At 37.4% G+C, this 20,950-nt stretch overlaps 1 protein-coding gene across 3 annotated transcripts in view; it reads right to left on the reverse strand.

The window, feature by feature from the left end:
* Positions 1 to 5,931: 5,931 nt before the first annotated feature.
* UPF3A (UPF3A regulator of nonsense mediated mRNA decay) overlaps positions 5,932 to 20,950 on the reverse strand; it is a 28,583-nt gene continuing 13,564 nt past the window's right edge. The window contains exons 4-11 of one of the 3 annotated variants that reach the window (XM_026096939.2): positions 20,807 to 20,905; positions 20,601 to 20,711; positions 16,467 to 16,522; positions 16,215 to 16,373; positions 14,283 to 14,443; positions 12,792 to 12,821; positions 10,468 to 10,706; positions 5,932 to 7,394 (exon numbers count right to left, since the gene is read on the reverse strand). In XM_026096939.2, the coding sequence (XP_025952724.2) occupies positions 7,327 to 7,394; positions 10,468 to 10,706; positions 12,792 to 12,821; positions 14,283 to 14,443; positions 16,215 to 16,373; positions 16,467 to 16,522; positions 20,601 to 20,711; positions 20,807 to 20,905 (923 nt within the window). In that variant the 3' untranslated portion in view covers positions 5,932 to 7,326. Of the gene's footprint in view, positions 7,395 to 10,411; positions 10,707 to 12,791; positions 12,822 to 14,282; positions 14,444 to 16,214; positions 16,374 to 16,466; positions 16,523 to 20,600; positions 20,712 to 20,806; positions 20,906 to 20,950 lie in introns of all 3 variants that reach the window. The other 2 variants (XM_026096938.2, XM_026096937.2) reach the window with 2 other exon arrangements.

Here is a 20,950-nt window from a genome sequence, read left to right on the forward strand (position 1 = left end):
TCAAACTGGACATCTTGAACTGGTTTGGAAGATCAGTTTGATAAGCCAGTTCCTGCCCTATCCTCTGTAGCACGTTTGGATATGTTGCCTAGAAAAAGTGTAGTCAGAAGATCGCCAAGCTATTCCAAATAACAGCAAGTGAGAAACTATAAGAACTTCCACATCAAAATGGGCTCAGTGTCAAGGCTGATTTTAACATTGTCATTTGTGTCTATAAATCATCATTACTGAGCATGCTGGCTGTATTTTATGGCTGTAAACATTACTCTCCTCCTTCAATTCATACAGGAGGCAGTTAGAAGCTGTTAAGACATTTTACACCTGATACCATCTCTCCCTAATTCACAGCAGGATTTCACTCAGGACTCAGAAGAGCCTTCCCAGCCTCACTGCAACCAGCCCTGGCACTTGCTGCTGGGCTGCTGCTCATGGTTGTTTTGAACTCTCTCTTTGAGCCTTCAGCTTTACCTTTGCTCCTGCATTGCCTCTGAAAATTTCCCCATCATCAGCTGGGAATGTGGCAGAATGGGAACTTTGAGCTCTTTCCTCCCACCAGCCCCCCAATATTGCATTTATTTCAGAATTCCACAATAGCCATTCATTAGCCCACGTGCTTTCTCAAACCATGTGCAAATTATAGTAAAAAAAAGAAAAAAAAAGAAATTATATGTCTCGTATATTCAAAGGCTTTTCTGGTTGCAGATCCTCTTTACAAGGCTGTCTTAGGGCTACTTGAAGGATGTGTGTGGGAACTGTAGGGTCCCCAGCATGACCAGTCCCGATAGTTGCTCTCCATCCAGCCTGTGTGTCAAAGCTACATATGCAGTTTGTATCACAGTTACTCCCAAACTCTCTGCAGTTCTAGTTACAGCCAGCATCTAGACTAACACCAAATCACTTTTCTTCTTTCTCATCAACATATGTAGATATCACCCAATCTATTATCTCATCTTAATTTTGCCTCTCACCCTTTTTCCTCCTAACATAAAAGTATTCATATATTCATAGCACAATGTTACTACATTCATAATCATGCTTTAAAATAAACAGATTATGTGCGGATTTTTTTGTATTTATTTTTCTCTCCCTTTTTCTTTTCTTATTCCACAGAGCAAATGCAGAATATTTTTGGCAACGACATGCTGGAGTACACAGTTAACTCATGTCGGGGGCATTATGATTTCCTAGTCCGAATGCCTGAGAATGTGATTATACACATACTGTCATTTCTAGATGCCAATGACTTTCAACAGCTGTCAAAAACATGCAAGAAGTTCCAGCAGGTAGTATCATAAATACTGCTCAGGTATCAATACTCATCTTCCTTCAAGTTCACTGTAAGAAACAACGTCAGGTGGAAGTTTTCCGTGTTATTTAGTAGAGCCACCAATACTTCTGTAGTAACCAGAGATAGAAACTCGTACAAAACAGAGGCCTGGATTACAGATCAGCAGTAACAAATCAGGTCATTCATGCTTTGGGTAATCCAAGCCCTCTGCTTGCCCAGTTGAATCTTTCTAGTGTTACATTTATTTCTCTGTTCACAAAAGCTGACAAGTGAGATCCTAATAACCAAAAAGAAAATTCCTGCAAGTTTTTCAGAACATTCATATTTGAAGTTAAAATATCTAAACATTTTTAAAAGGCAAAAAGAGTTTCCCAATATTACATCTTTTTGTATCTCCCGCTCCCCTCACGTGCTGGGGGGCAGTTGCAGATCCTGACGTGAGCATGAGACAAAACATCATTTTTGAACCAGCATTTAATATCTCTGAAGTTAGTCCTTGCCCTTTCAAAGAGCATTTCATTTTCCTAATCAAGTCTGCTAGCTGGAAGCATGTTGGAATTCAACAAAGAGCACCTCCCTGACAATTAGTCAGATATCTCCTATGCTTTTGTCAGTTTTAACCAGAATATTACAATATTTGTATATGGAACGGTAATGAATCTCTGGTAGTAGTTACATAGTTGTAAATGAGTTATGTACATGGAACATGTCTTCAGTGAGATCAGAACATGGCCTAATGAAATGTAAATTATGAAATATGTCTTGAAAATATTTATTTTTTAGCTATGCAGCAGTGAAGAGGTTTGGGAGGGAGTTAAACTGTTCAAAGATAAACAAGCTCTTGACAAGATGATGATGACATTCTCAGTATTCAAGAAGTTAATGAACTTCAATCGAAAACTCAAGCAGCTGCAGAGAAGACAGAGCACATTTTTTTAAGTTGCTTGGAATTATTAGATAAAGCTTCATACTTTCTTTTTTTAAAAGGAACCAGAATTATAAATAAAGAACAACTACTCAAGAATTTGAAGTTTTTCCTCTCATCATTTACAACTCAAACAGCACCACCAACCTGCAAGTCATATACCCAGCTGATCTTTAACAGTCTGTGTTATATCAGGTTAGTGGAAAAAAGAAAACGTAGGTGGGTTTAGATTTTTATCCTTTTTAAGCATGTTTTATTTTAGTGTTGAATATAATTTTGTGCATAGTTAGTCTTTTCTGTCCTGTTGACAAGTCACATCTTTGTGTGGGCCCATCAGGTCTAACTGCAGATGAAAAGGTTCACAGAGAAATTACATGTAGAATGAAGAATGTTGCCCTCCTATAGTTATACCTACCATTCTGTGATTTAGTGACATAATTCATAGACCCATGAAGAGGCTCTGAAAACAACTTATAGACACTTGTTTTTAAATGGAAGTAAGCAGCAGGATGTATTTAAAAACTGAATTTTGAATTTATCAGAATGATGGTTTGGAACTGAATAAGCTTCTTGTTAAAACTGCTGCACGCGTGAATGCAGATTATTTACTGAATATTTAAGTTCCACTTCAGTTTCCCCTAAAACAACAGTTCATGACAGACTAGATCCTGGTCCCAGTTTGACAGACAAGATGACATCCATACCACAAAATGGTGATGACCTCAGGTCTCAGTAAGTCAAGAAACATGCCAGCAGAAATGGAATGAAGCTTTCAAGCTGGTGGAGATTTTTATTGAATTTAGAGCATTTTATTTTAAAAGCGAGAAAACAGATGGCAACAAAGTCAGCTGTGATGTGACTAGACACAATTCCCATTTCTCAGAGAAGCTGTGTAGACTTATGGCCAAGCCGAATTTGCAAAACAAAGTTACTATTGTGGAAATAAAGCTCTCACGCCATGCTGAATTTGCAGAAGGACAGGCTGCATGTCTGATTTAGTTGGTGTCATAAGAAAGAGAAGTGTGGAAAAATCCTTGCGCTCTGCAAGTCAATTGGTGAAAGTGCATGGGGGCTCCTGCACCTGGCCCCCCTGGCAAAGGGGGCAGGCTCAGGACCTTCTGTGTCCCCACAGCAGTGTGCAAGGCAGCGCTCTGGTGGTTTTTAGTGAAGGGCTAGCGCATGAAGTGCTCATAGGAAAGGAGGCCCTCAAGGGAGCTCACATGCAGAAGGCATTGGGACATGGCCTTGGAAATGTATTCCGCTTCTTTTGCTGTAAAAAGTTGTTTCTTGGATCTTTAATCAAAAAGTTGTATTTATCAGCAACACGCACAAATGACACACACACACGGATATAAAATGGAGTATATTGGTGGTGTCAGATTATGCTGAATCTGCATTATTTGAAAGAGGTGGACAGTGAGCTGAATTTTTTTTTTTTTGAACTTTTTTTTTTTGAACTTTTTGAGGCAGTTTAATTCTCATTTGAGACCAGGAGCACCGGGAAGGCAGCTGCTTCTTCCCCTTGTGTTGCGTTACCTGCTCCCGACTGCAAACAGAGCTGGCAACACCTTCCTCAGTTACTCAGGGAGGGGTGCCAGGTTTGATGTTGAACTGTGCAAGGGGTGTTTTCTCTGAAGGCAGGAGGCACTTTGTGTCTTCTTGGGTTGACACATTTAGCAGCAAGGCTGTGGGCGGCAGTCACCGCTTCCTGGGCTCCTGGCTGGTGCAGCAAGGAGCCTGCTGCTCTCAGCACAGCCGCTTCAGCCTGTACATGCTATTAAATGTTTATCCTGCACTCCCCTCGCCATGGAAACGCTTTTGTTACAAGTTTTGTTAGATGTTAACTTGCCTTGCAGTAATCAGTTCTTCAGCTTGCAGAAAGCCATTGCCTCAGAGGGGATTGTCGAACCTGCTTTTTTTCTAGGCATGGCACTCTCCTCCTGGGCCACTGCTGTTGCCTCTGGCCTGCTTGCTGAACGGACCCTGAGATCTTGGCTCCTCGTTGATTTTCATGGCAATATGCTTGTGGGTGTGATTTGTATGGCAAGTTGTGGAGATGTGTTTTTCAGAGGGTGCTTAACTTTCTAAAATGCAGATGCAGGTATGGTAGCAGCTGTTTTACAGAAAAGGCTGGATGCTAGTGCTCCAGCTGCTGCCTTGCTGCTTTGGTCTCTCCTGAGCTGTAGTTAGAGTTGTTGCATGCCCACAGTCCTGCTGGTGATGTCTACAGAGTCCTTCAGACAGCTCTTTCGGATGAGGGCAGAATAGATGCTGATACCTGCTAAATAACAAAGATTTTTCTAAGAGTTCCTCATTCAGTGGCATAGCCAAGCCATTAGGCAGAGACGTGGTCAAAATGTCCAGTAGGATAGAAGAAGGTTTCTGCATAGATTCAATGGGAATCTTCAAAACCCTTGCTATCCTGGGAGACACCTTGCATGTCCTGTAACACACTGGGTGCGGGTAATGTGCAACACAGAATCATTATGGATCAAATGGACCGAGGCCAAGCTTTGTGCTTCCTGTGTGAAAGGTTGTACGAGGAGATCCGGGCTGCCTCTTTCTAACAGCTACTGCAGCTACAGCCTTGTCCTTAGCTCCTTAGAAGAATGGCAGTGTTGCCCTCGCAGCTCACAGGAGGTGGTGCAGGAGCAACTTCATCCTGCTCCTTGGGTTTTGGTTCAGTGCCAGAGGCCATGGTGCAGACATTGATTAGAGCCCTTCACACAGAGGCCCATGTTTGAATATGAATATGTCCTGCATATTCGTTGAACAGGAATATGTAAACCACATCCCTGCCTCACTGTCTCTCAAGGGTACAAAGCTATGAATGAACCTCCGCTTCACAAGAAGCTGTATTCATGAAAGAACAAAAATAAGTAAGTAGATAGGATGCAAGTATCCTGGTTAGTGAGGGAATGGCAGCTTTACCTGAAAGAGACGGACATTAAACCCGGACAGTTTTTACTTAGTCATGGTTTGAAGTCCCATCTCTGACTACTAAAAGACATGGGAAATAGGAAACCCCAAATGGAAAATTACTGCTAAATAAACTATTTGTTCTAAGTAATTACCTATAATACTACCATGAGATACCTACTCATAACTTCCGGGAGGGGGAGGGGGGAAGGGGTGCGTGTATGCAGCCAACACTGGCCAAAAGATACCAAGGTCAAGTTTGTGAACATGTGCAAAGCCACTTGCTTTCCAGCTCTCTCACAAGCAAGAAGCCTCCTGCAGTCTGCCAGGCTTTGCCAACCTTCCCTGGGCATTAGAACAGGCTGGAAATATTTGCTTTTATGCAGACCCTGACCTGGCAGAGATTTCTGCCTAGCCTGGCTGTGCTGCAGGAGAACTTTCCTGGTAAGTTTTTCCTCTCAAACCAAGCAGATCCCTTTCATTTACAAGAAACCCACCCCATACTACCTCTACACCACCTCTGTCCCCTGACTCAAAAAGCCAAACCAAAATCCCTTATTTGCAGTCAGGATAAACTTGACATAGATGGAGCTAAACCCAAATGATTCTGTGTTATTTAAGCTAAGGATCTTCCTGCTTTGAAGAAATTTTAGTTGGCTGCTCACTTAAATACCTTGACATTAAAATCTTCAGTCAATTGTTTTTTTATCTACCTCTTCAAAATAGCAAGTAGCATAGCATCTTACTTAATTTTTCTAGAGTATTAGATGAAAAAATTTCTGAAGATCACATCTCAAAATCATAGTCAAAATCCTTTTACTTTTATTCCATTTAATGTTTAATATCTGGGAAAATACAATAAATATTTTTTCAGTTTAGAACAATTAGATGTTATGTTTAATAATAAAATGTTCAAAGAGGATGTAAAAAATAAATTAATATCTTACTATTTAATTTCATTGACAAAGCAGATCTCAGTTTCAGGCAACTGAGAAATCCTCAGCCATAAAAGACAAATGAACATGTTATGCCCTTCAGTAAATATGCAGCTATTCTTGAAACCAGTGGTAACTATATACATATATCCTGGCATCAGAGGGCAGAATTTGGCTTAGATCTACAAAATGGTGTGTTGGAGTTGCCATTGCTGTGTGTTTATCTTTTTAACAAATTATATTCCAGAACTTTCACATATCATACATTTTCCAAATCCTGCAACTGCAACTTCTATGAAACATTAACATACAAAAAGTCATTACTGTACAACCACTTTTTTTAAAAGTCAGTGTCAAAAACATAAAAATCAGCTAATTTAATAAAACCAGATATAGTGTTTAAGTGCTGAAGTTTGCGTTAGCTTCTGTTTTATGCACAAGAATCTTTTATAACATAAAAGGCAAAAGTGGCTCAGAAAATGACAAACTGTAACAACATACTTGTAGCTTTAATCACACTTATCTGATGCTATAGTTAATTGAAAAACAGTGTAAACACAATGAGGTACAGATACCAACAGACATTTCTCACCAATGTGCAAACTGTGGGCCTGATCCTGCAAACACTACTAGCTCCAGAGCTTCCTCTAGGGCCAGTCGCCCCACGTCTGACTGAGACTCCCTGTGGTGGCTCTGCCTTGCTGCTGTTGCAGGAGGGGTCCTGTGTTGTTCGCGTCATGCACAGAACACAGGTAAAGTGCCTCAGATTTCAAACTGACGCAAATCTACATTTCATTTCTCTTCTCAGTTTAATAGACTTGAAAAGGTGAAATTGCTTCTGAAATGTCTTCTATGAATACGCCTTTAAAAATGTTAGGTTTTCTATTTCAAGGTAAGTCTAACAAAATATTGGACTGCTTTTAAACTGGGTAAATAATGTTTGTTCTGCTTTTTGTAAAAAAGCAACTGTGTTCCTTTGCTGTAAGATACTTTATGTCTCCAGTCTCTGTTTCCCTTATTTTACAGAAAGTAAGAGACAGTTATTATAATTTCGTTGGTGCAATCTGTGGAGTTCTGAAACAGCTTGTGGATTTTTGTGGCAAAGTTAAATCTTAAGTTCATCCCTGTTCACAAGTCTTTCTTCCAGTTTGTTTTATTCTGCCTCTTCACTCTTCTCAGAACCACCTCCAGCTGAATTATCTGCCTCATACTTCTTATCAAGAACATCTTCAAAGGACTTCCCACCGCAGTCGTAAGTTTTACTTGTAGATCCCGTATGTGTTCGAATGCGAGCTCCTGGCTGGTATAACTGCATGGCTGGACGATCCTACAAAGAAGCAGATATGGTTAACCTTCTAAGAAACCTGTGTGGGATACATACGTGGGATTTTAAAGTGATTAATGTGAGTTTCTGAAGAAAGTAGATTTTGTGTTACATTGCTTTACCTTTCATAAGACCTGGGAAAAAATGAAGTGTAATGAAAAATGACCGAGTATTTAATATCTATCTTGTTTGTAACACTATTCTGGGGAGCCAGGCATTTTAAATAAATTAAGAAAGCTGTTAACATTAAAGATCTCATGATACATTTAATCCAAACAAGGAGAAATATTACGGACAATTATCAAACAGTATTATAGTGCACACTCTGGTAAAGCTCTGAACAGCATTGCTACCTTCACTAACATCCAACTGGGAAGAACAACATCCTGTGCACTTGCAACTCTGCAGATGAATGACAAACAATAAATACAAGCATAAAAAGAAAATACAAGCCAGAGAACAGTTTAGCAGATAATAGCTAGAAAATTATCCTCAACTGAACTTTACTTCTTGATATGTGTGCTACTTCAAGTATGTGCTACTTCAAGTGATGAATGATTCACACAATTTAAACATGGAAGGCAAAATTTAATTATACATATCAAAATAAAATTGCAGTTATAGCTCAGCTTCATCATGTCCTCCATATTCCTATCGTGTATGAATGTAGGAGATTCACACACTGATAATAAACAAAGTACAATTTTAACATACACAGGCCTTGTGAGTGATCCAGTCATACACTTGCTGATCTAATTATTAGATAATGGAAGAAGAAGCCAATATATACGGAAAAGACACCTAGAACTTGTAAATGGAGATGTTTCATACCTCTAGAGTGCACTTTTTATTCTTGAAATTTTGAGAATTAAAAATATTATTTATAAATTCTGCCTACGAGGTCTTTTCCTAGTCAGACTATTTATTTTTGCTCTCAGAAATATCAGTTTTTAATGCATGAAGCAACTCATTCATCAAAATCAAAGCTTTTTGATCAAAGGTTAAGTTTAGAAAACAAAATTAGTGGCCTATTTTAAGCCAATGGCACAGCACTGAAATTGTTCTATATCAAACTATAAAATTTCTGGCTGTCTTCATAATTTGAAGTTATTCTGATCTTTTATTCTCTCATTCTTTCTTTTTTTTTTTTTTTTAATCCCCAGCATGCCTTTTCCCTCTTTGTTTCTTGCTTCATCTTAGTTTGTCTTTTTTGCTCCACTCGATTCTTCATTTCTTTAGACCAGATATCAAGATTCACTAATAGGTCATACAACTACATCCTTCTAGTTAGTGCTTTGTAGTGTTGCAGGAGATGCAGCAGCATAACATACATCTTTCTACATCACAAATAGCCAGTGAATGCTAGTCATATGAACCTTGATCCTCTAATGAACAGTGCCCACTGGAAACATTACAATAAGGAGTCCATCATTTTTTTTTATATCACAGACTCTGTACCTCACATGAAAGGTAGCATAATTGTTACTTCCACTGGAAATTACCCATTTTCTAATTAATTCATGCATAGTTCAGAAAGAAGTTTGCTTCATTTAGAAACTTCTGCTGACATTGTTAATTCTACAGGCAAGTTGGAAAACTAAGTCCCTAACTCATAGCTATGTGATCAATATTCTAAGAAAAACAGTCACAAAACTGGGAAAGTCTTTACTGCTATTGCTTATTTTGTTTAGGGAACAGATCTAGAACTTAAAGTGTGGACTAATGCAGAGACTCAGCCAGCTACTAGAAGTGAGGTGGGAAGAAGTAAAAGGAGGAGGCTTCTTAAGGCATACCTTAAGTTTAAAAAGGCCTCCAAGAGACACCATCCAGTTCCAATGTTGCAGATGTTTTATCAGATCTCATGTGCAGCGTGACAAGCATGAGAAAAACTGCTTTTCTCGTATTCCTGTTTTGGAACTAGCCACTTTTTCTGACTGTTTGACAACTTGAGCTTCTGGCATATGTGGAGAGCGGCTATTGTGTATATGCAGATAAATCTCACATGTACGACCCAGGTGATCTACACATAAACAGCAAGCTGAGCATGCCAGGCTTTCTATGTCTGTGCAAGGTGACTTACATGACATGCACTGTGAGTCCACCTGGACTTGCTCAGTGTACACTCCATATAGGGTCACTTAGCACATGACCAATTTACTCATTGTCAGCTTTAGCCCCCGTTACAGATCAGGAACTTGGTTTGAAAGAAAAGTTTCACGTGCAGAATAAATTTCTGCACAAAACAGTGTTTCAGTCATCTTTTGTGGGAAATCTAGGAAGAGAATGGAGAGAGAATGAGGCTGACAAGAACAGCCATCTCCTGAAAAGACTCTGGCACATCCATGAAATCAGAAAGTCTGAGAAAAATGATCCCCATGTTTCTGTGAGACCATAAGTGACGGCTCTGTCTACATACCCTGCTACAAGCTGTCCCACTTGCGCTGTTTTTGCACCTGACTCTCCCTGACATCGACTCTGAGGATAATTCGTTCTAACCAAATGACAGCCTTTTCTAACTGGTACAGTGTACAATACTAAAGAATTTGCACAGTCACACCCTCTGAATACAATGGTTTCTGAATTAGCTATGTATTTAAGTCCTTATAGTTCCTCTATTGAGCAATGCCTGGCCAATTACTTTGTGTGCTGGGTAATGGAAATTCCTTTTTAAAAGACTAGCATGCCACCGTTTTAAAATTTCATAACAGATCAAGGTGTAACGATTTTAATACACTCAAAAAATACAAGGCTTCCAAGAATAGTGTTCTAATAATGCTAGGGTTGAAAGCTGTGCAGAAATTATGCTATATATTGTAAATATAAATGAGCAGGGACCTGTGACCTTATTTTAACTGCTGTTGTCCTCTAACAACAATAAATAGAAGCCTGGGTTTTTCTGAAAATAAAATAAAGAAAGCTTTCTTTGAAAAAGCATCTTTACGCTGAGATTGCAAAAGCAAAACCTGTGATCTTGAAGCATAGTTTACTAATGAAAGATTATCCTAAATGAATAAAAGAACCTTATTTCTTATGCGCTCCTTTTTGGATGCCATGTCATCACACTTGTCCTCTTTACCCAGTTTGTCTACTGTCTCCACAGTGAAGCTGTAGTTGTGGTTCCCTTTCTTTCCTCTGTCTTGGCTGTATCCTTTCCCCCATTTCAGCTCTTCTTCATTCCTTCTCACAAACTTGTCAGACTCATAGTGAGCTCTATGTTTTCTGCCATCGTCCAATCGATACCTTTGCCTTTCAGGTTCTTTTTCTCGAAATCTTCTATCCAAATCTCTTTGCTCTTTGTCACTATCATTTTGTGACCTATGAGTATGTATAAAAAGAAAGAAAATCCAAGCAATTAACATAAAGTAAAACCCTGAAGGACACAATACAAAGCCTTCCTCTGACTTCAACAGTCTTTAGATCAGTTTTATGATAAGGCTATTTTTTTCATTAAAAGAGAGTTATGTGCAATTTTGTTGAACGTCTCGTCCATATACATCCAGCTCTTGATGATGCACTCAGCTCAAAAAGTAACAAATAAAGTGGTGCAAGCAAAATTTTGCACTTGCTTTTGGACAACTATTGTGGAAGGCCTGTTCTTCAACTTTCATCTCTATTTGCAATCCTATAAATAGCTCCTGAACACTCCTCACATAAACACATGGTGTAAGATCAGGCCTTATAACCTGTTCTTGAGCAGACTCATGTATATGAGTCTGGGAATGGGAACATTCAGAGCCCAAAGTAATTGTGCAGGTGTCATGTTTCAATTTGTGAAGTCTTATGATTCCATTTAACAAAAATTATTCACAGCCATTGCAAACTGTGGAAGACACTTGTGAAAATGAGTATTTCTGTTCCAGGCTTTTATTTATTATTATGTCTCAATATAATATAGCCCACCTTTGCATATTTTACTTAGGTAAAAGACCATTACTTTATCACAAAACAGTACTTAATTTATGTTATGCTGCAATGGGTTTATATTGTAAATTAGGCCATTAGTTTGCAACATTTTGCTGCTAGGCTGATAAAATTCTCAGCTCTCCTATTCACTTCATTGTTCCTGTTCAAGAAACAGGTGCTTCTCTCATAAAGAAAAACTGAAAATAATGAAAAAAGATAACAGGATAGATTAAATTTTAAAAGGAGCAAATACAGTGTGTTTCTTTTTATTTATCACATATATAGGCTTACTTAAAATTGAAACAGGAAAGTTAGTTTTGACAGTCTGCTCACATTTTGGGAATCAGCAGACAAAATCAGAGAGGCTGGAGATTTTCTAATGGTGTAGTAATCAAGTAGTAATATGTGTTTGTCATTTACACTGGTTTAATATGAATAGTTACGTATCTTCCTACACCACTTTTTTTCTTGTAAATAATAGAATTATGAAAATTGCCAGCCTCTGCTGTGAACTTGGGGATTGGTGGGCTGCCAAGACAGAAGCTGCATCTCAGGAGGAGCTGGGGGTCAGCAAAAAAACTAGCATGGCAGGTAACACTGTTCAGCATCTTGGAAGACTGGGCCTGTGTCAGCATAACACACTCCCCAAGTGGAAGCAAAGTCCCCACGGTCAACATCTGAACCGCTCACAATTATACCTGTGGCATATATATGCATATGCGCACACACATATATGTATATAGATATACATATATAAAAAATATTATGTTAGCCCGTAAAGGGTTAGTGGCTTTAAGTTGTTTTGTGTCACATTTAAAATGCTATTCTAGACACAGACTCCAAGTCCTAGCAAGGCTCTGGAGCACACAAGATGTCCATGACCTTTCAAAAAACCAGAAAGACAGAACCAGATTTGTTGCTGTAGCGTTGCCTGGTGCCTATCTCCTGCTCTGCCTGTTACTGTGAGGAATGCAGGAATGAATGTGCCTGGAGTTAGGCAGGCCAGAGGGATATGAACTCCAGTTCAAGAGTGGTTGAAGCAGCTTTCTAAAATTCAGTGTTAGGGAACAAGCAGGCAAAGGTGAAAATGGTGGGATAAGCAGAAACATAGTTACAAATCAGAGGTAGGGAAGAAAGTTGCACAGGAAAACAGAAAGCAGAAAATGAACAGAACGAAAGGAAATGGAAGCATACTTGTGTTTGGTATAATTTCAAATCCGTATGTGACCATGCACACTCATGCACATACTGAGGTTTTCATTTGTGATAGAAAGCTATGGCTACTGAGCTTTAAAACATGTTTTCAAACAGGCAATCCAGGCTCCTACATGTAGAGCTGGAAGTTACAATTTATTACTGATTTTTGAGTCAGTGACAAAGTAGTTACAACTCTGATTCTCAGTGAAGTTGAAATAGCTCATAGCTTGCTATCTAATCTTCCCCCCAATAATCATGATGAAATGAGCACTTGGAAAGACAAGGTAACATATACTGTACCTGTACAGCCAAAAGGATTCTCTTTTACACCTGGAAAATCTACATTAATGCCTTATGAAACTTACAGGATCAATACTGAAAATGTTACATGGCACGAGCAAAGGATTAATACATAAAAAGCCTTATTAGCAAACAACAAACTTGTTCCTGCAAAATGTTCTGGATTTCTTTTGCAGAACATCAACAAAAGAGTTGCTAAATATTTTCAATTTCCATCAGAGAAGAGGAAATGGAAGTTTTCAGCATCTTTCAGGACATACTCAGCACACTGGAACACTGAGCCCATGTTTGAAATCTTTAGCCACAGAAAAAAAAGATGAATAATAAATGTGGTATATTACTGGTAACCATTTCTTCCATTAGTATATTCAGTGTTTTTATATTCCAGTCAGGGTTCAAATTTTATTTACTTTTCTATTTGCCATTATGAGAACAAATCTTGCTCTGCATCTCCAAAGAGTATGTAGCCTAAAAACCCAAGCAGCAGAGTTACATATGCAGCTCCTGCATACTCTTTGTAAAAATCATGACCCTATGTGGAAAAGGGCAATGTTTAAACTACCCAGAGCAGGCAGGTAGCCTGCAAGTCTCCTAGAAAATAATCCCAAAATTTCTCTAATACATTATTAATACCTTAGGTAAATTATTTAAACACTCAGTTTGTCAGTATGTACAAGTTACACATATAGATGACGTCTCGGATTCAGCTCTTTCACTTTGCAAAATACTTTGAGAGCTTGGCTGAAAACCTCTACTGAATTACAAAATATTATTTACCTCAGCAGCATATAATTCTTAGTCATATATCTTACATATCCTATGGGTAAATCCTGTCCAGTGTCCTGCTTGCAATGAGACATACATGCCAAAGGACAACAGAGAACCAGCTGCGGAAAACATTTCTAAGACATTTCCAGGCTATGGTATGCTATAGAACTGAGCTATTCATCTGTTCCTGCTATTACATATGCAACACAGAAGGCAGTGGGAGACAGAAAAAGCCTTCTACACATCTGCTATAAGGTTGGGATTCACACCTTAATTATTCTGCCATTCCCATTTATCAAACACATTTATCTGTTTATTTGAGGAAAAATGAAGAAAATGTGATGGCACAGTAAGACATCCTAGGCAATTTAGTTAGACTTTGACATCAGTAATGGAAGGACAGCCTTACCTGAGTTCTTGGTGGGGAACAGGTGAAATAACAATGAAACTCTGAATGACTTTTCACGCAGAAATCTTTCCAATCTGGGATTTCAAAGCATTTCACAAATAACAAATTGCATCCACTAATACTGCCATCAGGTCAGTAAGTTGTTACTAAACACCTTTTACAAAAAAGGACAGTGAGAGATTTGTTCAAACGTGGAATGAAATCAGTTCTGTGCTGACAAACACCAGGCCAACGCACCACTTACATCATGTTTAAGCCTTCAAATCAAAGCATTTAGGATGTAACTTGGCGCCTAAAAGATAAATACTACTTACTTTTCCTTAAGTTCTTTTAGTGAACCCTCCAGTGACTTGGATTTTGTACTCCCAGATCCAGATGATTTTTCCCATTTGTTTTCTTCAATGTCAGGTTCTTCACCCTTTTCTTTGTGCTTTTCATTGGCTTGCTCATCTCCTTTTTCAGGCTTCTTAAGAAGCTAAGAAATATTTGTTTATATTGTGATGTAAAATGATTCTCCTCTGTTGTAATAGACATTTTAACAACATCTTAAATACATTAATGTCCTATTAAGACCGAAGACCATGGTTATATCTTATTTAAATGCTATGAATATATTTTGCAATGTACAAGAATTAAAAAGTTATTTTAGAAGTGCAATTTACTATTGCTAAGGAGTGATGGAGTCAGTAACACGCATTCAGCAGCACACTTTAAATAAACTAAGAAAACTGGAGAGTGCACTCACCTACTCTTCTCTCCTGGGTTTTATATACAAAGACATTATTATGGTCTATGACTTTTTAGACATTATGTAACAAGAGCACCCAGGTTTACTGCCAATAAAATAAAAAGTGGAACCTCCGCAATACTACAGAAGGAGCAGGACTAATCCTTCACCTCTTGAAATATTATATTAAGAAGTGTGACATACAAACTACTTGGGATAGGCTTGTATATAAAAGTAGGTGCTTGGCATAAATACATCCTAACAGAAATACAGACTGAGGAAAAAATGATAATGTTAGCAGAAAACATCCCATTACATTTTCATTTTGGAGATTAAGATTTCCAAGAAGTCCGTTATTTTCACAACAAATAATCCATGCACAGCTTGAGCTGTGTGTAGCATTACAGGAATAATCTTCACCAAAGGACCAATCAGTCTCAAACTATTTTTCTAACATCTCAGGTACAAGTAGAACATTTCACCTCTCTTTTCATTCCACCAGGTTTTCTGAAATGAGCACAGGTTGTTCTTCTCCAGCATTTAACTTCTATAATATTTTGCTTTTCTTTCAGAGAGAGAACTAGCTTTCAAGGTCTCATTGTCACATGCATGTCATAAACACTCGCTATTTTTGGACAACACACTTTAAAAAACATCTTCCTTTTCTTCTAAAGTTCTAGAATGCTTTTCTTTATACCCAAATATGAAAAACTTGTAATTCTGCTTCAGAACTTACTATTTTTATGCATCCAGGTGAAGGCAACTGCTGTCCAGGAAGATAAGAAAGGGAAAGGAGCTCTGTGGCTTCTCCCCACCAAAAATCTGGAGTGAGTCTGTGTGTCCTCCCAGTAAGTCATAGACTTTTATATCAATATACATCTTCAAATCAGCCTACAAAACCTTTCTAATCCCACAAAATCTAGTTTACCCAAATACAATTTATCTATGTTGCCTTATATAAATAAGGTTTTAAATATCAAGCCTTATTAGCACAAAATACTTTATGCTTAAGTAAAGTCATTGTAAACACACCCATTCAGATGGTTTTGCAATCTGAATTGCAGCACAGCCTGAAATTAGCAAGGCTTTGTTATAACTTGGTTAAAGCATACTATTAAAAGCAATCAATTCTGAGCACGAAACATGAAACGTGAAAAATCTCAGCACATACCGCTAGATGAAGATTAACATGGAAGAAAATGCTAAAGCCATATTTGCAATAATCTTTTGACATGTGTTAGAACAGAACAATTTGGTTCTGCCAAGTTATGTCTGCACAGAATGTGGCAGTGCTGTATAAAGATACCTGAGTTACTTGTCATTAGCACATCATTGCACCTAAGGTAAGTAGCCACACTTCTCAACAAAGCTAATTAGCCTAACCCTTACTTTATTTTTGCTTCCAGTAGAAGCTGGCTTCATATCTCCTTGCTGCATTGTAGTACATTCTGTAAACAATATTAGTGAGAAAACAAAAGAACTTCTGAAAAACTTCAACTAAAGTTTTTCAGTTAGGTACCTTGATCCTTATTTCTTTTTCAGAAATTTTCTTTTGCTTCTCCGCTTCTTTTCTTTTACGTCTTTCTTCTTCTCTGCGCTTCCTTTTCTCCTCCTCTCGCAGACGTTTCTTTTCCAATTCTCTCCGCCTTCGTTCTTCTCTTTTCTCTTCTCGTATTCTCTGAAGAGTTCAAAATGATTAATTGTAAATTGTTCAAAGGAAAACCATATATGAAACATAAAAGTTGAACTTCAGGCAAAAGTCTGAACGTACCTGCTTTTCTAATTTTCTATTTTTAATATATTCCAAAAGGGGTGTTGTTCTTCTAGCTAAAACACAAAAAATTTGTGATATAGTGTTCATCTCCTAAAATATGTACTCATTTCTTTACTTCAGTACTAACTCCTTTTTTTCCAGCTTTATTTGCATGGGAGCTAAATAATTAATAATCCTATTTACTTTGTATGTTTTGACAGCATTCCCATCGCTTCATTTTAGAAGCACTTCTCTGTTTTTTGCTGTTAGGGTTAGAAGAAATAGAGATAGTCTGCATGATTATTCAATGTTTAATACAAAACCATATATTTTCAGTGCAGAGAATGACATCTTTCTCTTGCTCATCAAATACTTATCCAAAAAGGAAAGAAATTCAGTATCTATTTCTACATTTTAACTTCCATACATCAAAACTTAGCTATATTGCTGTTCAGATACTGCCAGCATTACTATAGTCTCACTTAACACTTTTCAGTCCCAGATTTCAAATTATTCCATGTAGAAAACACTTTTATTCTCATTTAACGTTTCTATTTAACTCCTCATTTAGCATAGGAAAATGGGATAAACAGAAGATAAGTGGTTCGTCCCAGGTTGCACAGTATGGCATCAGCAGATTCAATACAACTTTGGTTTCCCAAGTAGCAAATAAAATGCCTCATCTACTGGATCACCCAGCCATTCTTACGATACAGAGACATTTCCACACTCAGAAATCTAGCCTAAGCCTCCTGCCTGAACCATCCCCAAATTCTACAGAAACCTGGAGACATCATCACATTCTATATCATGTATGGCATCTATGATTTTAAATATCAGGATTCACTTCACTGTCAATATTGAGTGCACATTTGAAATTATGTACCTATAGCTGTGAGTTAGTCATATAAAATTTTGTCAGTCTTAGATGTCCCAGGATAGAGTTACAGAAAACATATACTACTAGAAATTGCTCTACAGTTATTTGTAGGACTCTTTCTGAAGCCAGTTGAAGGCAGCTGAACAAAAACAAGGGGAAAATGTCACTGTTGGAAACCATGATAGGATTTGGAAGAAAGAGTTTAAAAAAGGGAAATTAAAAAATCAAAGAAATAAAAAACAAGGAAAGAAGAAAAAACTTAGTCAAATTTAGAATGTCATAGCCTACATCTTAGCCTACATCTAGACACAATTCATATCCCCAGAACATTTGAATGTTTTGTTTTGAATGCCTAAATTTCCTCCTAGTAACCTAGCCATTATTGATAAAACCTTGTTATGCAGTTACGAATAGGATGGTTAGATAGGATTCAGTATTTATTTTTAGTAAATATTGACAGTCAAAAGCAACAACCAAAAAAAGGTTATTGATTTGAGATCCTCCTCCCTCTATCCCCAGATTTTCCATGCTGTCCCTCTCTTTTTCTTTCCTGCCCATAATTTTTGATCAATTTTAGGTCCTCACCACCATCTTTTCCACACTTTCACACCTGCAGCTCTGCCTTTCTCTCCTGCACCCACCAGTTCCCCCATCTGAGCAGCATCAGCTTTTACAAGATGAAAGAGACCATGAAGTGTAATTGGAGGGTCCAGGGAAAGGATAAGCCACCCTGGGACTTCAGGACTTGAGCCTAGTTACGACCAAGCTGTGGTGCAGGAGGTTTGATCAGAAAATATAATTTGAAATTCAAAGAGAGGAAGCATGATGATTACTGTGAAAGGGGGAGGCCAAAAAAGAATGGTTATCAATTAAAATTTAATATATCCATCTTATTTATGGGCCTTGCTGTAAACAAAAATCTAGGAGTACTTTCTGAAAGCATTTAGGAAATTTTAACAGGAAATAAACTACAAAATGAAGAATTATGTCAGCAATAGCTTTTATATTTTATCTTGCTTTCTAAAAAAAAGCCAGAAGAATGAGCTTACCTTAATCTTGTTACAGAGAAATTCTGTTTTATATCTCTGTCACACTGAAACAGATGAGCTAAAACATCTGACATGATACATAAAACATGCTGGTTTGAGGTAATGCTATCTGGAGAAATACTGAGAATGAGAGACCCAATTCTGCCAACAAAGTCCTGGGCACACCTTTCATTGACTTCAATAGAAATAATACCTTGTAAACTGGATACATAACTAAATCCTTACATAATGTTACCACAGGCATCCAATCCACTGAAGTGACCTTTGTTTTGATATTGATAGCAATGGTTGCAGCTTTAAATAGGAGAAAAAATACAGCAAATAATTTGACTTTCTGTGATGCAACAGAAGCAAAACTCCTAATGAAAAGGTCTCCTAAGCCAACATTGTTTATCTGAAACCTGCAGCTCCCAGACTAAACCTTTTCACTGACAGCTAGAATACATTTAAGTTAATAAATCTTTCCTGAGATGATAAAACTTCTCAGAAAATTTTGGCTGCTTTCACTCTGCTAGGGAAGATTTCTGGCAAATAAAAATTACTGGGAAACTTGTATATCTAGAAAAGTGACAAAAAAGTTTTATTGATAACAGAATTATCTAAATGTCCATGATTCTATAATTTCCATTTCCTCTAAATCGTTTAAGCTCCAAATCGCTCCAGTCAACTATTAATTTGTGCATATGAAGAATAATTAATGTCACCCTGTTTAAATGCTTATTACAGGCAGGGACAGACTAGGAAATAGCATTAATCAAAACAGACGGCTACTTTTCTAGTATAGGGAAATAATAACAAAGATAACTTTTTTTTCCAAGTCAACTGTCACACCTAGGGAAGGAATAGGGGTTCTGCATGCTATCACTTGTAGATACAGAACACCAATATTTCATGTCATCCTGAAGGCTGCATTCTGGCAGCTGCGAAGTAAAAGTATTCTGGAGAGAGTTATATATGTTTCTCAGTGAAAAATGACAATAATATTTAGAGGTTTTGAGAATATAAATCACATCACATCTGTAAATTTTAAATGAAAAATACATCTTTCTTGTCCCAGGAAAATTCTTCTTTCTGAAAGAACCCTGAAAAGAGCTTTCACATTTTTACTGAGCAAAGGAATCTTCTAATCGAGAAATGATATGGACTGCTTCCATTTCAGTTTGTCAATACAAAGGCCTAATCACTTGTGGCCATCATCTGCAACATTTACTGCCATTCAACAGTCATGTTTATGCTTTTTTCTGCTCCTTCAGACTTTATGAACAGCTTTATTTCTTAAAGTTCCATCTCCTAAAAATCCTAACTATTAAGCTAACCTCAGAAATGAGAAGATAGCAGTCTGCATGGCTGTGCTGAACACTAAATTTGATTTCCACTCTTTTTTCTTGTATCTTATGATTTCAGGGCCTGTCTTGTGCATTTCTTAATAACAGTCTTCTGTTATGCATTTGCTGACAGTCAAATAATTGTCTACAACATGGCATTACTGTGGAGTGTTATAGTCACTACAGTCAGTCCAGCAATGGTATTCTTTGAAAGACTGAACTGAAAAGAAGAAAAAGTATTATGCTGTTTTTTATATAGTACAATACGGATAATACTAAAAAAAAGCAAACTGTGTTTAAGCTGTAATACGCTCATGATTTCTATAAATGTACTTGTAACTAGTAATATTCATACTGCTGAAACCTATAATTGAAATCTGATATAATTTAATCAAGAAGATTTTAATATTGATCTTATTACAGATTTCTCTAGAGACTGTAAAAGTCATGCTGCATGCATATAGAAAAGAAGGTGTTGCCTAACTTTCAAATCTTTTGTAGACTCTTGACCATGAGACCAGAGTATTTCATCCTTCACAATGCAAGCAGCTAATATCAGGGATGATTTGTTAAGTAACCAGCTGTTCTATCTTTTAATTATAACTCTTCCATCTTTTTATAATAAATGTGTAAGTATTTGGAAGCACTAAGGACCCCTTTCTGAAGTCACTGTGCATACAAAACTGCCAGTGAAGTCAAGTGAGTTCCATGCATACAGACTCAAGAATAGGTGAGGTGAGGTGTTTCCAGTCACCACTTAGCAGGAGAACAAAAGTCAAAACTGCAATTTTCTCAATTTCTGTCAGACTGAATGGGTCAGACCTTGCAGGTAATATCATAAAGATACATAAAAATATATTTAATATTCTCTATAATAAGAAAATTCAAGAAAACAGACCAATGAGTTCCCTTGTTTTGGCCTCAATCTCTCCCAAAAGAGTCTCAGGATTGGCACAGATTTTTTCTTCATCAGCACAGTAACTCTCTAAAAATTTCCTATATTCTGGATCTGTGAAGAAAAATTTTTGAAATACGTTAATATTTTGCAATGCATGACAGAAATGGAATCTGTTTTCCACTGTGACATCAGGAAAACATGTTTACCATCTTCAATGCTCCCAGCTTTTGCATCCTTTTTCTTTAATTTCTTTTTTGAAATCTTCTGGAATGGAGCAAATTCAACCACTGCAGGATACTCCAAACCTTTAAAAAGATCAAATGCTTAATTTTTATTTTGGGAAACATTTC

This window comes from Dromaius novaehollandiae, chromosome 1 (genome assembly GCF_036370855.1).
Source record: "Dromaius novaehollandiae isolate bDroNov1 chromosome 1, bDroNov1.hap1, whole genome shotgun sequence".
NCBI classification, from domain to species: Eukaryota; Metazoa; Chordata; class Aves; order Casuariiformes; family Dromaiidae; genus Dromaius; species Dromaius novaehollandiae.